The sequence below is a fragment of the Podarcis filfolensis genome, assembly GCF_964270895.1.
Source record: "Podarcis filfolensis genome assembly, chromosome: Z".
In the NCBI taxonomy this organism is placed as follows: domain Eukaryota; kingdom Metazoa; phylum Chordata; class Lepidosauria; order Squamata; family Lacertidae; genus Podarcis; species Podarcis filfolensis.
Window position 1 is genome coordinate 39,206,214 of NC_139617.1, and position 15,960 is coordinate 39,222,173.

Consider the following 15,960-nt stretch of genomic DNA (forward strand, 5'->3'; position numbering starts at 1 on the left):
AACCCTCTGTTTCAATTTATTTTTTATGTCCCTTGTTTCTCTTTGAAATATAATGTTCTCTTGCATTTTGAAGCAAGTTTTATTGGATTGTCTCTGCTGGGACTTGCAGAGTATGGAACTGAGGCTTCAAAAAGAAAAAAGGAGAAACTTCCAAATGAGACAAGGGTCCCCTCGCATCTCCTGACTGCATAACACTCCTGTTTACTTAATTACACCCCCCTCCCGTCACCACTTTTTGTAGTTTGTGTTGATCTGTAGACTGAAGGCACTCCTTTAGCTTGCAAGCCCACTGACCTGGGAGTAAGCGCCACTGAATTCAGTAGGACTTCCTTCCAAGTAGGTCAGGTAAGGATTGCAGTCTGAGCCGACGAAAGTTTGATGCCCTAATCAATCAATTATCCTTTAAGGTGCTCCACGTATCTGTGTTTCTGCTTTTCTAATCGCAGTAATACCATATAGCAAAACATATGTCTATATATTTAGCAAAAGAGGCAAGAAGAAAGGATCCAAGCAGCATGTTGGATTATTCTCAATTTTAACTTCCTAACAGTTGGCCGGGTAATACTTTTGATTGATCCCCCCGCACCCCCAATCCGCCGCTTTTGCTAATCCTGGGGCTAGGATTTGATTCCCCCCACCCCCACGCATACACGCTTGAATCATCATCATCATTATTTTAATGACACACACACAGAGTATTAATATTAGGTAATATTAGTACATATAGACTCTGCTTTTAATACCAAAGCAAGCTGATGAATTATGCCATTCTAGGACTGTGGGAATCTATTGCAAGGACACAGACACGTGCTTTCGCTTGCATTCGTGAACAAGTCAGTTGTATATCAAAACGTGTGTGTAAATATCCTCACCACCGTCATTCCCAGCTTCGGACGCAATCCTGTACACCTCGCTCCGCATTGCACAAGCCAGTCCAGAGTGAAAAACAGAATGATTAAAAATAGAATTCGGAACCGCGCTGCACTATAGAAAGTGAAGGGTTCGTTTTTGTTAGTTCTTGCTCTTAACACGCAAAGGCCCAGTTGCGACCGTGGGTTTAGGGATTGTTAAACTTAGTGGCGCTTACTTCCGAGTAATCAGATGCTCGTCTCTCACTGTGCCACTCCTTTCCCCTCAAACACCCTCTTGCAGCAACAACGAGCCACCCAAATAGCAAATAAAATTTGGCCGCGAAAACGCCGTACATGTGAAGCATGCTTTTTCTATGCTAGGAACTGTAGCTCCGTGAGGCGTAAACTACAGTTCCCATAATTCTTTTTATATGGGGCGGGGCGGCTTGGAATGCGATTTAAATGTGTTTTAAAACAGTGAGAAACAACGTCTTGGCAACCCAAACAGTAGGTGAATAAAAAATTAAAAAGCAATACTTTTAATAGCAGTCTTTGCTCTTGCCTGAGACTCTTGCTCTTGTGAACGTGACTGCGATTGTGTAACGATAGTGACATGGTCCTTTATGAAAGCTGCACCATCCATTTGGACCCCTTTCTCCCCCGCCCCGCCCCCCACCCCTGCGAACCGTAAATTGTTAAAGGTGCTGGGAACTGTAGCTCTGTGAAAGGGAAACTACAGTTCCCATTATTCTTGGTGTGTGTGAATACGCTTTCAATGTATTCTTTTCTTCTTCTTCCAAAATTCACTCCATCTTTTACATGTTCTCTCTCTCTCTGCTACTTCGTCTCCCCACCCCTTCCTTCCCTTCCTCTCCAGGGTCAGACTGTCAGCACCAGGCGGTCTGCGAAGGGTGCCAGCGGCCCATCTCGGACCGCTTCCTGATGCGCGTCAACGAATCCTCTTGGCACGAAGAGTGTCTCCAGTGCGCCGTGTGTCAACAAGCGCTGACCACCAGCTGCTACTTTCGGGACCGCAAGCTTTATTGCAAGCAAGACTACCAACAGTAAGTGGGCGCAGCCACCGTCCAAATTAGGCGCTTCTTTTGCACGTCGGAACAGTATGTGCACGACCATGCGAAGCAATGTGTTTTCCGATCTAAGCAAGCATTATTTTTTTTAAAAACCAATCCCAATACAATATTGTTAATGCTAGTATTTATTTGGGGCGGGGGTACCATTCTCAGTTCTGAGGTGCACCTAATTAAACCTGGCTTTGGAATATAGTGTCAAGCAATCAAAATTAAAGGTCATTCGCCCCACAATCTCCGCGCGCCTTCCACTTTTCTTTAGAACCTTTGTCGCACCATTAGGAGAAGTTCTATCCTTGCGTCAGAGGGATGTCTGTGGGTGTGTGTTTTTTTTTGGGGGGGGGTGATACTAGGAGTGAGAGGTGCCGGCTCTTGCTCTTTCCAGTGCAGGAGTTTCTTTAGATAACTTTCAGCTAAGTCTGTGGCCGATCAGAAAAGCGCATGTGTATTGGCTTAGTTAGTGATCTGAATCACTAAGATAAGGATTAGGTTGCGGAGACATCCCTAGCATCGTTTCCCATTTGAGGTCCGAAACTGGTTTGACTTCGAAGTGAACCCTTTTTGTAATAAAGATGAATTTCCCTTCCCACGTTTTGTAACAACCTTCCTTTCTAACGGGTCCCACTATGCTCAGCTGAGACACACTCCCAAATTTATAACGTCGATCCATGAAAATACGTTCCCCCCCTTTTAAAGATTTAGTCATTTTAACTGAGTCTTGGGTTGGTCTGGATTCCACCTTCCCTTTCATCGAGCAATTAACAAATTTAAATGATTGCAACCGAATTTGATTTTGCGCCACTTTTCTTGGGAGTAAATCCCTCAGAATTCGACCCCACTGACTCTAGAGCGGGTCATCCCCCTCGTTATTTCTTTATAACGACATTTGCAAAGGAAATAACCCCTAATTTTTCCACACAAACACCTATTTTGCTTTTTACTTCTTGATTTTAATTTTCCTGCGGCCTCTTTTGAAGATGCAGAAACGTTGAATGGCTACTTGTTTGTCTTGCAGAATGGAATAATATTTGTTTTCCGATTACCTACTTTATTAAAAAATAAAAAAATGCATATAAACAACACTCGCTTTAAAAAAATTCCAGTGGTGGGAAATTTTATACCAGCAATTAAAAACCAAACGATGTTTGCAAAGTCCCTTCCTTAAATAATATTGCTGATTTGATGATTGGGGGTTGGGCTTCAGAATTTAAAGTTTGCGTACATATATTCCATTACTGTAAGATTAGCCAAACTACTTTGGTGGGAACTCGGTGGAAGGAGATATTGTAAAATACTGAAAGTGGGAGAGAAAATCTAGCAAAGCATTTCTAACAAATCCTGATTTTGTGGTTGGGGGTAATTTAAAGACTGAAAGTATTCTTCTTTCCCCATTTGGAAGCGGGGAGGGGAGATAATTATATATAATGATTATCTGCTAAGAGATCGTGCAATATAGTATGATATCGAAATACTGAGGAAGTTTGTGCCTATGTGTTTGTTTGTATGTACGTATGTGTGTTTATATGTGTGTGTGTGTGTGTGTGCGCGCGCGCGCGCGCGCATAGGCGCCAACTCTAAGTGGCCTAGACCTCTTTGCCCCCCGAAAAATATTTAGGAGCGCCGGGGCCCCCAATATTTTATTCAAGTTGGCGCCAACGTTTCTGTGTTCGTATTGTATTTATATAGACATGGTGTCACAAATCAGATTCAGTGATATTTAGGCTGTCCTTTTGCATACTTACCTCAGAAGAAGCCCCAGCAGCACACGCTGCAATTTACTCCCGAGTAAACTGAGTTGCCGGTTACTCCAGAGGGCTTTTCGGACAGGGAGCTGTTGGAGGCTGGAGATAATGCGGGAAAGGCGGCGAGCGTTTCTTTGGGTGTGGAGAAGTTTTCTTAGTTTCAAGATCGGAGAGTAAGAGAAGAGATACTGAAAGACAGGGAGCGTCATTTTTACTCACCCCCCCCCCACTTTTATAAGAGGTGAACAGACAATATACCCCTCCGAGGTAGATGAGAGAACAAAGGCATAGACGATTTACTCACTAAGATTTCTTAATAAAACAATCCCCATATTTTACTGAATTTTACTGATTTTACAATACTGCATTTATTTTCTTAGTTTTTTTTTAAAAGCCCCATCATGTTACATAGGGCTGCAAATCCAAGTCTGCAATCCTATCCACGTTTACCTGAGAGTAAGCCCCATTTGAAATAGTTGCATTTACTTTTGAGTAAGCAGGAGTAGGCTCGCTCTCATTACCTGGGATTGTAAAGCGGTCTTAACTTGAAAATAAACTGGCCAGAGTCGGGTCCACATCACGGAAACCAACCGGGCTAATCCGGATTCAAAATTAGAACGCTTTGAAGCGCCAGCATCACTAGATTCGCCCAGTTGAGTTCTGCGGAGCCGGAGCCCGAAGGCGATCGTGGACTGCGAGTCGGAACAATTCGGATTAAATCCAGTTCAGACTTCATTCATTGAATTTTCAGAGAGATAGGCTTTGCAACCCTTCGGCTGAAGCAGAGGCGAGTCCTGCAGACTTCGGTTAAAATAAAATAAGAATCAAAACGGACTCGGAGCATACTTTGGGCTTTGTAAACAGCGCGGTTGAAACCGGCGCGAGTTTTGTTCAAGACGAGTAGAAAGTGAAAGAGAAGCGGGTGGTTCCGCTGTGGGAACCAGCCCTGCTGCCTCGGAGCACCTCCGGGCAAGACAAGCCGCTACAGGGGCCGGCCCCGGCTTCATAGCTCCTTCCTCCCAGCTGCTGTCGTAGGCCCGGCTAACCGCGGCTGCCTCGCTGCTTTAGAGAGCGGCAGCAACGGCGGGTCTCCAGCGCCCAGAAATCCCCCAACACAGAGGCTCTACTGCGCTCTCTCCTTCCCCCTTCTTTTTCTCCTCCAGAGTTGCCTCCAACTAAGTCCTACTCAGAGAAGACTCATTGGAATGAATGGGGCTCAGCTAATCATGCACATCAATTTCAATTGCTCTATTCTGAGTAGGGCTAACAATTGGATGCGCGCGCACCGTTTTCTTCTTTTCACTGGCCTTTCGCTTTCATTCTCATTCAAGGTTTTCTATCCCCTCACTTTTTGTTTTCCCCCGGGGTGTGTTTGTGTGGCAGATAGCCCTGTTCCCGGGAGGGGGGGGGTCCTGGGCTGCGTAGACACCATGCACTTAAAGCACGCTCCCCCAACCCCAAGAATCATGGGAGCCATAGTTAACCCTTCACAGAGCTATGGTTTCCAGCACCTTTTAAAACTACAGTTCCCAGGATTATTGGACGGGGCGTGAGTTTCATTGACAGGTCCAGCCCATCTCCACGTCTACTCGGAAGTGAGCCTCAATGGGGCTTATTCCCAGACAGGTAAGTCGTGTTAGAACTGCAGCCTTTTGAATACATTTGGTCTGTCCACGAAAGCGCGCGTGCCAAAATTAAACCAGGTAGTCGAAGGCACAACCAGTTTTCTCATTATTTTCCATTTTTTTGGAAAAGTAAAGTAAAATAAACACTGGCTTCAGAGAAAAGAGAGGCCAAGCCATGAGTGCTACTCTCAACACGGGGGGTGACTGTGGTTATTAGCCCCGGAGAGAAGTCACCATTCTTCCCCGACGGCCAACTCCGCAGGTCACCCTCTCGGGCGGGTGTCTCTCCGAAGCAACCCAGGAGTAGCACTTCGAGGAAACGGCCTTCCCGTTTTGTTTTGTTTTTCCAGCACAGGCGAGTACTCTGGACGCTTAGCGTCTGCCGGAGCGCCCGTTGGCTGTCGGATCGCGTCTCTCTCCTACTAGGGCCAAAGGGCCGGTTGCCCTCCGAGGGGGCTCTCTGGCACTGCCCGTGAGCGCGCAGACACGCTCGCCCGGGAATTTGGACTGCGAAAAAGGCTTAGCAGCACAGTGACGAAGGAAAACGGATAATATCGAGAAGCAGGGACCTCAAGTAAGCCAAGCCCGTAAGGCCTTGAGACAGGCTCGGAAAGAGAAGCCGTCTATTTTTCCTTTACGCACCCGCCAAAAATGGCTGGGCCGGAAAAGAAAATACCGGCGGACCCAGGGCGCAGCGGCTGGCGCTTCTCTTCTGGGCCCCACCAAGTTCTATGGGGAGCCTCAGACTCCCACCCTCGTCCCTGCCTGCCAGGTCCGGGCTGCGAGTCTTGAGCGCCTCGTTCAAAATAAACGGCGTCCGTAGAGAGGAGCGCACGGTTCTCCCGCTTCTAGGCCTCGCTTGGAGAGCTGGCGGTGAAGGCCGCGACTTCTTTCTGTCTTAGTGGAATGAGGGGACGGGGAGGCTAAGATTTTGGAGCCGAGGATTGGGAAGTCGGTGGGGAAGAGTGGCAGCACCTCCGCGAAGGGCCACCTTTAGGGGTGAAGCCACAATCTGTTTGCTCCCCCAATTGAAATGGACTCTTGCTCTTAAGGTAGCCTTATATGCATAGCAATACATTTAATGGATGCCCCTGAATATTGAGAATTGTAGTTTGAGAGTACTGGGAATTGTAACTGTGAAGGGTAACCGTTTATCTGTATGCACCTTAAAGAAAAGTGAGCAAAGAAGGTGCTCAGAGAAAGGAATATCACATTTAACTCAGCCAAATGGACTTACATTAGCCTAGGTCTGCACTTCATAAAACTAGAAGTAATTTCATCCATCTTTACATAAAGCACACAAACAATTGTATAACACAGGAGAGAATCATAACACCTTTCTTGAAACTGCTGGGGGTTGAAACCACGGAATCAAGAGGCAACCTGCCTGGCTGTGAAACTAGAACTTGCTTTTTGAAAATTCATGGAAGGTGGTGATGGAAGCGTGTCAAACTATTGCATTTTGGACTTGAGGTATAAGGTCCTAGTCCTCATGGCAGTAAGGGCAAAAGTCTTCCGAACTGTCTGAAAAATATGGCTTTAAAGACTAGGATAGCTTCCGTCTTGGTGTTTCAGGCCTCACCCCCCAATCCCAGGGTGAAGGCAAAGTATCCCATATTGTAGACTACTGGTTTTACAGGTGAGTAAATAAGAGAGAAACCAAGAGATGAAATTAGCTGGGTTTGGTCTTGAAACACAGACCCTCTGAGCAGACAGATAAAGGGTAGTAGTGAAACCCGTTAAAATACTTGAGATATCATTTCAGGAGTGCAGTTTCAGCTTCTGAGTACCTGTACAGGCAATTAAGTGTATGTGTGCGTGAAACCAACAAGGTACAAATACCCCCTTTATGTTCCATCCACACTTACATGGCCAAAACAGTTGTATATTTTTCAGAATGTATGTTGTGATCCTTTTCATGGCCTAAGAACTTTATTGCTACTAGTGCACAGCAGACCTGTCTTTGTCTGCCTGCCTGCCTGTTTCTCTGGCTGTCTATCATCTACCTGTGCAAAGGTGACACTTTTAAGGCTCCTTACTTAGAGTGAAGATGACTTCCTTATTTTAAACTAATTATAGATGAATTGGGTGGAGAGGTTGATGCTTCCGAGATTACATTTCTTGTGACTTGAAGTGTGTGAGTTGGGGGGGGGGGAGAGAGAGACTCCTTTTATTTAGCAATTCTCTGCAAGTTAAGGCTCTAAACTCAACTACAAATACTCAGCAAGAACTGGGTGCTGTGACTCTTCCAGAAGCAAAGCAAACAGTTACACCTAGAAAGTCACTGTGACTATGTGTAGTCAATGGATAGCTCTTTTTAAATCATCGCCCTCTTGGTTGTTTTTTTGCTTTACTTTGTAATCACCTTGGGGCAGAGATCTTGTTGTTCTGTCAAGTGCCCTGTATTAGGATGAAGCCTTAAAGCTCAAAATATGAGCAATTGTCTTTCTTGGACATCTCACACCATTCGTTCCATGCACAATCTGTATGTCAGGATGTAGGTTGTTGGGGTCTTTTTTTTTTTTGCCTTGGAGCTGATTTTCTCCCCCCCCCCCCCGTTTTCTTTCTCTTTCCCTCTCTTCCACTTCACGCTTGTCACTAAAATTTAGGACCCTCTTTGTGCCCAGAGTGGGGTAGAACATGCTCCCTTCAATCGTCGCGACATAATAGGACTCCACAAGTAGTCTAGGAGCTGACAAAAGGCGACATCTCTTGTTGTACACCACCTTTTGTCTAACGTTCAGAAGTTTCCCCCAAAGATCCTGAAGTGAAGCTTGGTTGGGTGGGGGGAGGAAAGCTATGTGCATTTCATAGCGACAGCCCCAAAATCCCTCACCATGGAAACTGTGTAGTAATCTGTTAACGAGACATGCGATGTATAAATATTGCCAGAGTTGTATGGTTGGAGATTAATGTCCTTTTATTTCAGAGTGACACCCCAAATGTGTTATTTCAGATGGGTGCTTCTGTCCTGGACCTGTAAGCTAAAGAAAGTTTACACAGCATTGAAGTTCAGCTCTTAAGTGACATTTCCTTTAGCCCTACTGATTTGAATGGAACCCTGTTCTGAGAGTCTTAAGATATCTGACAGAATGCCTCAATTGTAAACAGAGAAGACACTTGGTATGTCAGTAATATATTTCCCACCCCCCGACCAAACCCTGTTGGTTTCAGGTCCATGGCAGAATAATTATTTGTAGATTTCCACAATCCTTTTTCATATTTTTACTCCCATTTGAATAACAGTCACACTTTAGGAATAATGAAAGGTTCAAGATGTATACAGTATCATTCTTATTTTGTTCTCCGAAAGGATTTTTTTATTTTTGCATGGGGAAAAGGTGGAATATGATTAATTAACATTCTAAAAAAAAATAAGCATAGAATATTAGATTATGAAGTTGCTAGGAAAAAAACAGAGAAGTCAAAACTGGAACAAAAGCTTAGATTTCCTTGGGGAAAATATCTCAAATGGGAGCTGTACATGTCAATCTACTAAATAATGGGGCTTTTAAAGTGATTAATTTGTTGGTGTGTGTGTGTGTGTGAATTTTAACTGGTGAGACTTGAGTTAAATGTACAATTGTTTTGTAGGTTTTTGGTCTGGTGTGTTACTGCAAGTGGGGTTGAATAGGATGGCTGGCTTCTCTTTACAACAATGTGGTTGGATTGGTTTGCGAATTGGCACCAGCTTCCTTGCAAAAAGGCATCCCATACTGAAGTGACGGTGGTGTGAATTTATTTACATCCCGTGTATTTCCACATTAGCTATAGGCTATAAGAGGAACAGAGGGCATAACATATACATTATCAAATAGCAAAATTCATATTGTACAGATGCATACAATGGTCAGAAAGGAGACCAACTTTTAAAATTTGTTTCATCTAAACATTGGTGATGAATCCACTGGAATTTGAATAAGAGCCCTACCCTGATAGGAGTGTGTGTGTGTACTAGTATTTACCATTTTTAGACATTTACTATAATTATTTATAGTCTCACAAGAATGAAAATGATCACAGATGAGCAATGCAGTCCTGTGTGATTATTCGGTAGTTAAGTCCGAATGCGTCCAACAGGACATCTGTTTATGATTGCTACCTAAATTTCTGAAGATTTGAAAGACACAAATGAGTTTTGATAATTAACTGTATGGGGTGGCTAGTATGTGCTGGTGTGTGAGAGTATACGGAGATTTTCAGCGATGCAATATTTTTGCAGTTGCGTACTTTCTTAATTACTTACTTGCATTTTTATTATCAGAGGTTACTTTACGTTATCAGTGGATTGTTTAATTGTAACGTTAATATAAGATGTTTTCATTAGTTTATTCTTGATATGACTGTTTACATTTTGTCATTATCTTTTAACTGTTAGCGGGTTGTGTAAAACTTACTGATGTTGTGAGTAACTATGAGCGTAGCTTACTATGGAAAGTGGCATCCAGAAAACAAATGATTGTGTGTGTATGTAGCAATGGAGAAAAAATATTAAAATATATGCATGCGTTTAGGATCACAGACCAAATTTATGAACATTTGAAGGACAGAGTGATACGTGTGTGTGTGTGTGTGTGTGTTTGTAATTCACCAGGGCTGTTAAATGTTCTGTTTGGTATGGTTAGCAATGACTACATTTTAAAATTTGTTTTAGTAAATGTAACAGTGGATGCACCCCTGCAAACTGGAAAAGAATTTGTATGTAGGTAAAATAATGTAAAATAATGTAACCTATATACAAAGTACACAAACTCCATTCAAGGAGCAGCAACAACAACAACAACCTGAGGTCTCTTCAGATATTGTCAAAGCTTTCCCAATTGGATAAGGTTGCAATGGCAGGGAGGCAGCAGAGGTGGTGGTGGGGGGGGAGAGTTTGGTGCAATGCTATGCAAGGCCGGGCAGGAATAAAAAGATATCAACATGATGGCCTTTTGTTAGATCACAGCACCTCGTTTGACATGACAAGGTAGCCCGCTGAGCCTGCTTCTGCAGACCGACAGCAGAAAATACAAGCAGGAGAAGGAAGAGGGAATGAAGGAGAGGGGGTGGGGGTGAAAAGACACAGTAAATCAATTTGTTCCCCTTTCCTCTGAAAAGTTCTTTAAATGAAAAGGAAAAAAAACCCCCGAAAACTGTGCTATTAAACATACTTTTTTAAAGGAAAACCTACCAGCGCCCCAGTACTAGGGTTTATTTCCTGACTTTTACGTCATTAGGAAAAACAAGAAGGTGTTAGACTTTAAAATGCTGTCGTGTTTTCCAGTCCACATACAATCACATTGATCTGGTTTGTAAAAATGGAAGTTCCATAGAGGCTGGGCTCCATTTAGAACAAGTGGTGAGCTTTCTATCTGCTGTAATGAAGAAGAAATTGAAGCCTATGGGACAATGAGAATGTACGCCTATCCCCCGGACCCTATTAAGCTGAGGGAGTTGTACCTCTCATTTTCACCATCTTGAATGTTCATGCCTAGAATGTTCATGGGCCTAGCTGTCTTGCACTTGCTTATTCAGAAGTAAGGTAGGGGTGTGTGTGTGTGTGTGTGTGTGTGTGTGTGTGTGTATTCTCTTGCAATCTATTGTCTGGAGTAATCAGTAGGAATCAGTGGGTGGATCGTGGCACGCTTCAGCTAGTTGTTACATGAGCACCTTTTGCAGTTAAGATGGTGTCAAGTAATGGTACAGTTTGGGGTTGGTGTGAGCTGTAGTCCAAAAACATCTGGAGGGCACCAGGTTGGGGAAGGCAGATGAAGAGATAAGCTTGTCATCACCTCACAGCTATGGCTGTGGGCTTAAATGGTCGATCAATCAACTAAAGCTGTAGTTGATTAAAATGGCCACTTAAGCAGCAAAGACAAATTTCCATCAAAACCAAAGGCACTTGCTTCTGTGTATGGTGTGTTTAGAACTGGTGTATGATGCTGATGTTCTGCACTCCTTACACAGAAATAGGTTCTGCAGAAACCAGTAGGATTCATGACCTAGTTTTATAATCACTGTATAAGAGCTGGAGGTAGAGTTCCAGCTTTCATGTAATCTACCTTTTAACAGTGTTCCTTAATTAGGCCAAAGTATGCATCTGCATCACACCTTAACTTAGAGCATTTTCCGTTGAAATTGACAAGCTGAAATTCTACGTTCATCTGCTTAAGATCAGGCAAGATCTGTAATTACCTTGAATCCCACATGGAAAAAGCTCACGGCTCAAATGTAGGGGAAATTTATATGTTTTATAAACAATTGTTCAGTAGCTTTTTCTGTTTTTAATAATAAAAAAAGAATATAACCCTTTTTCTTGTTGGCTGGGTGATAAAGCAACCTTATAGTATATATTTATTTGAATGCCTAGGCTGCCAACCCAGTGCAGGCTTGCTAGGAAGAAAGGAAGCACCACTGAATTAAATGTGGGGATAGTAAACACACTTAGGATCTCACTGTAAATAAGCTGGAATTTAGCCAGCATGTCTATCCAGGGAAATGTGCTGGCCTGCTAATCCTTGAATTCTCAAACTTTTCCGCCAGAATAACCTCCCCCGCACCTAGATAATTTTAAGAGAGGCAAGAGATTATTACATTTTCTTCCTTTTCTTAAAAAAAGCGGGTGGTGGTACAAAACGAAACCTCCTTGAATGGGCTCCTTTTCGAAATAATGAAGCCAGTTATTGGGAGCTGTTTGGAATGCTGGCGAATGGAATGCAGGTGGCGAGATCAAAGGTGTATGAAAAACACAATTTATCACCCGAATTTCACTCCCACATCTGTGAGATTCTCAGATAGTATCAATCCCAGATCAAGGGCTTGTGCGCACGGTACAGGAGGCTGCAAGTGAAGGTAGGGTGCTCTGTTCTTGGGTATGGGATGGATTGTGCTTGCCAAAGTCTGTCTGCTCAAAGTGATGGTCATTGCATGCACTGTATACTGGATCAGGGCTGCAGTATTTCATCCCTTGGATTTTGAACCCAAGACACTCTTCTAAGAAACTGCAAGCAACGGTGACATGACATTAGAGGACATTAGACATTAGGCTTCTCTGTTTTTCATTTTTTCAATCTTAAATTCAGTTCTCCACATTTCCACATCAGTGTGTGAATTTTTAAAAAAGTCCTCATGAAAATTCATCAGCATTTTGTTATGAATTTCTCCTGGTGCACACATGTCTCTACGCAATTTGACCTAATGCACACTTTTTTTTTTTTTGCAAAGTGGTTTCTCAACATAGAATGAATTTTTGTATATTATTTCCCCAAATCTGATTTTTTAAAAAACATACCACACACCTTGCCCCTTGTACACAGTACTTGGCTGGAGAACTGTGTTGCAAAATTCAGAGCAGTGCAAAGCTTGAAGGCTGGCTGCATTTTGGGTTTTGTATCATTTCAGAAAGTGCAAATTAGGTTTGCAAACTGAATTGAATCCTCCCCCCTCATCCCCATGTGGAATTAGATTCACTTGAAGGCCAAGCAGGAGTGACTTTACTAACACCTACCTCCAGGGTCTAGCTAGCGGCTATCCTGTATCTATTGGCAAAATGAACTTCCTTGAGTATTGATGCTTGAAAAACTGTGTCCCAGCTGCCAGATATGCAAAACTCTAAACCTTGCTTACTGCTTTGTGACATAGGTCTCATAAAGGCCACAATCCTAACCCCACTTATTTGAGAGTAAGCCCCATTGAATTCAGTATGACTTACTTCTGAGTAGGCATGGTTTGGATTGCAAATGTACAAGTGTACATTTAATGTACAAATAATGGATCAGCTTGTCATTTTTCACATATCGGTTAAGACTTACATTAAAAAAATATATCCTCCAAGATCCAAAATTCTTCTAAGATCCAAACAACTATTCATTGTTTAGAGGCTTTAACAGCTGAGGTTTTTTTCTTATATAAAAAAGCAGCAGCAGCAGCAGCAACAGCAGCAAAAAGCTCATCTGATCTCATTTATATTTACTTGGAAGTACCTTTGCTCAATTATGCATTTTTCTTTTTAAAAAACTGCTTACGTTGAAGTAAATATATAATTATCAAAAGAACTGTTATTGAATTGCCTCTATTGAGCAAATAAACAGACTGTGAGAATATTCAGTCTATAAACCGTATTAACGGTTACAGCCAGTGCAAATCCTCCTCAGAATAGACCCATTGGAATGAATGGACATGGCTAACTTAGGTTCATTACTTTCAGTGGGTCTAAATATAAATTAAGTTGGATATAACCTGAAGCCTTTAATTCTTTTTTGTAACTGAAGCATAAGAACATTCGAAGAGCCTGGCTGCTGGATGAGGCCAGTGGCCCACCTGGTCCAGCATCCTGTTCTCACAGTGGCCAACCAGATGCCTGTGGGAAACCGGCAAGCAGGAGCCGAGCTCAAGAGCCCTCTCTCTATCTGCATAGCTCAGGGAGTAGAGCATGAGGCTCTTGGGATCGTGGGTTCAAGCCCCATGTTGGGCAAAATATTCCTGCATTGCAGGGGGTAGGACTAAATGATCCTTGTGGGTCCTTCCAACTCTATGATTCTATTACTGTGGCTTCCAGCAGCTGATGTTCAGAAGCACTGCTGCCTCAGACCTTGGAGACACGAGGAGAAATGAACAGGCTTTTAGACATTTAGTCACTCTGCCCGTCTCACTAATATTTTTGACTAGGGGCCTATAAACCAGTTAGGCCAGCTTCTTTGGAATTTTCACTGTTTACTATCCTTGCCAATTCTAAGTGCCGCCATTTTAAACCTTATACTTCCAGTCAAGGATATTTCAGATCCTGGTGTTTCTTTGCTCTGCCAAAACATGGTTTATGGGTTGGGCTCATGGTCTGAGAGAGGCTTTTTCTGTTCATGGGAACCTGCTGAGCAAGAGAAATGGGAGCAAACATGCAGAAGAGAAGCTTAAGAGGGGATATGTTTGCCACCTTCAAATGTCTGAAGGGTCTGTTGCCCCCAAAATGGAGCAGCCTATTTTGAGGGTGGGTCAAGAACCAGTGGGGGGCAACCCGCAATTAGGGCAAATGTATCATTTTCATTTTTTCTCCTTTTCTCATTCCCTACCATGTCTTAAATTTAGTTCTCCACATTTTCTCAACAGTCTGCAATTCCTCCTTTGTGAAAATTAATCTGCATCTTTGTGCAAAATTCTCCTGTTATATACATGTTCACGTGTAATTCACCTAACAATATTTTTTGTGGCAAAGCAATGTCCCCTAAAATGATGCACTTTCTTGCATGATATTTTCATGAACATTATGCAATTTTTTGCACACTTTTTACCCCGGTAGATGCATTCGTTTACACAGAGAAAAACACCTTGCAAAATTTGGAGACGACAGGTTTTGAAGGATGGCTGTGTTTCAGTTCATGTGTTGTTTTAAAAAAGCACTGCTTGTGCAATTTTGCCTTTAAATGCAAACAAAATGGAATTTCTCCCTCCCGCTTCCCTACTTGCAAAGAAGCAGATTTTGCTTAAACATTCAGAGAATCTTCCTAATGAAGATAATAACAAAAAATAAAATAGAAAGCTGTTTCTAAAATAGAAAGACTTATGGGAGCTACTTAGGACTGCATTAAGCCTTGGGCCTGAGGTTCTCCAGCTCTGATGTTATGGGTATATGTGCTTATCATTGAGGCCATTTTAGACACTGCAGTTAAATGGTCTTAAAGTAAGGAGCTCTTTAGATGGCACCGTATAGTCCTTTGCTGACTCCAATATTTTGTAAAGCTAACGTGGTTTGTGTGCCCTTTTGCTTATTCAGCTGAGTGGGGCCAAAGTGTGTGTGTGTGTGTGTGTGTGTGTGTGTAATCTGAAATAGGAACTCCCCAAATAGCAAATTAAGGTTTGTTTCTTTTGTGTTTTTCTGGAATCCTGGAGAACAGGGGCAGTCCCTGCTAAAGTATTAATGTATTTTTAATCTTTGTTGGAAGCCGCCCAGGGTGGCTGGGGAGGCCCAGCCAGATGGGCGGGGTACAAATAATAAATTATTATTATTATTATTATTATTATTATTATTATTATTATTATTAAAGTGGGATGGTTGGAATGCCTGGATCAGAGGTCCCAAGCACTGAAAATATTATGGTGGCCCCCCCAAGTAATTCAAAATAAAGACAATACTAAACTGTAAAATAAAGTTTTAAAGTAAAGCATAACACAGATTTGTTGCAACACCTGACAGGACCCGATTTCCTTGCATTATTTGGAATTACGTTAATCGGGCAACCCCCCCCCCCCCTATTTAGGAGGGGGATAAAGATTAAAAAAGAGACCAGGAAAATGGGAGAAGAGTGGAGTGTAAGAAAGTCTAACAAAGTCCTGATTTTTCTCATGGTAACTACTTGGATGCTTTTTCGTTTTAATATCAAATTTCAAATTCTTTCCAAAAAGAAAAGTTCTCATTCCCCCCCACCCCCAATGCCACTGCTTTGCTGGTGTTCTCAAGAACATGCTTCATCAGCTCTGTAATCCAGTGTGGTCTGGATCCCTGTTGGTGACCAAGACTGCCACCCTAATCCCACTTACGCAGGAGTAAACCCTACTGAATTCAACAGGACTTACTTCTCGGAGCCTAAAGCACCCAATTCCTTAACATTAGCTTAACATTAGGCAAGACTGCCACCCTAATCCCACTTACGCAGGAGTAAACCCTACTGAATTCAACAGG

General features: G+C 42.8%; 1 protein-coding gene across 2 annotated transcripts in view; it reads left to right on the forward strand.

Moving 5' to 3' along the window:
- The window catches only part of LMX1B (LIM homeobox transcription factor 1 beta), a 152,304-nt gene that overhangs the window by 1,372 nt on the left and 134,972 nt on the right, over positions 1–15,960 (forward strand). For both annotated transcript variants that reach the window (XM_083597060.1, XM_083597059.1), the window contains exon 2: positions 1,729–1,915. In XM_083597060.1, the coding sequence (XP_083453186.1) occupies positions 1,729–1,915 (187 nt within the window). The remainder of the gene's footprint in view (positions 1–1,728; positions 1,916–15,960) is intronic.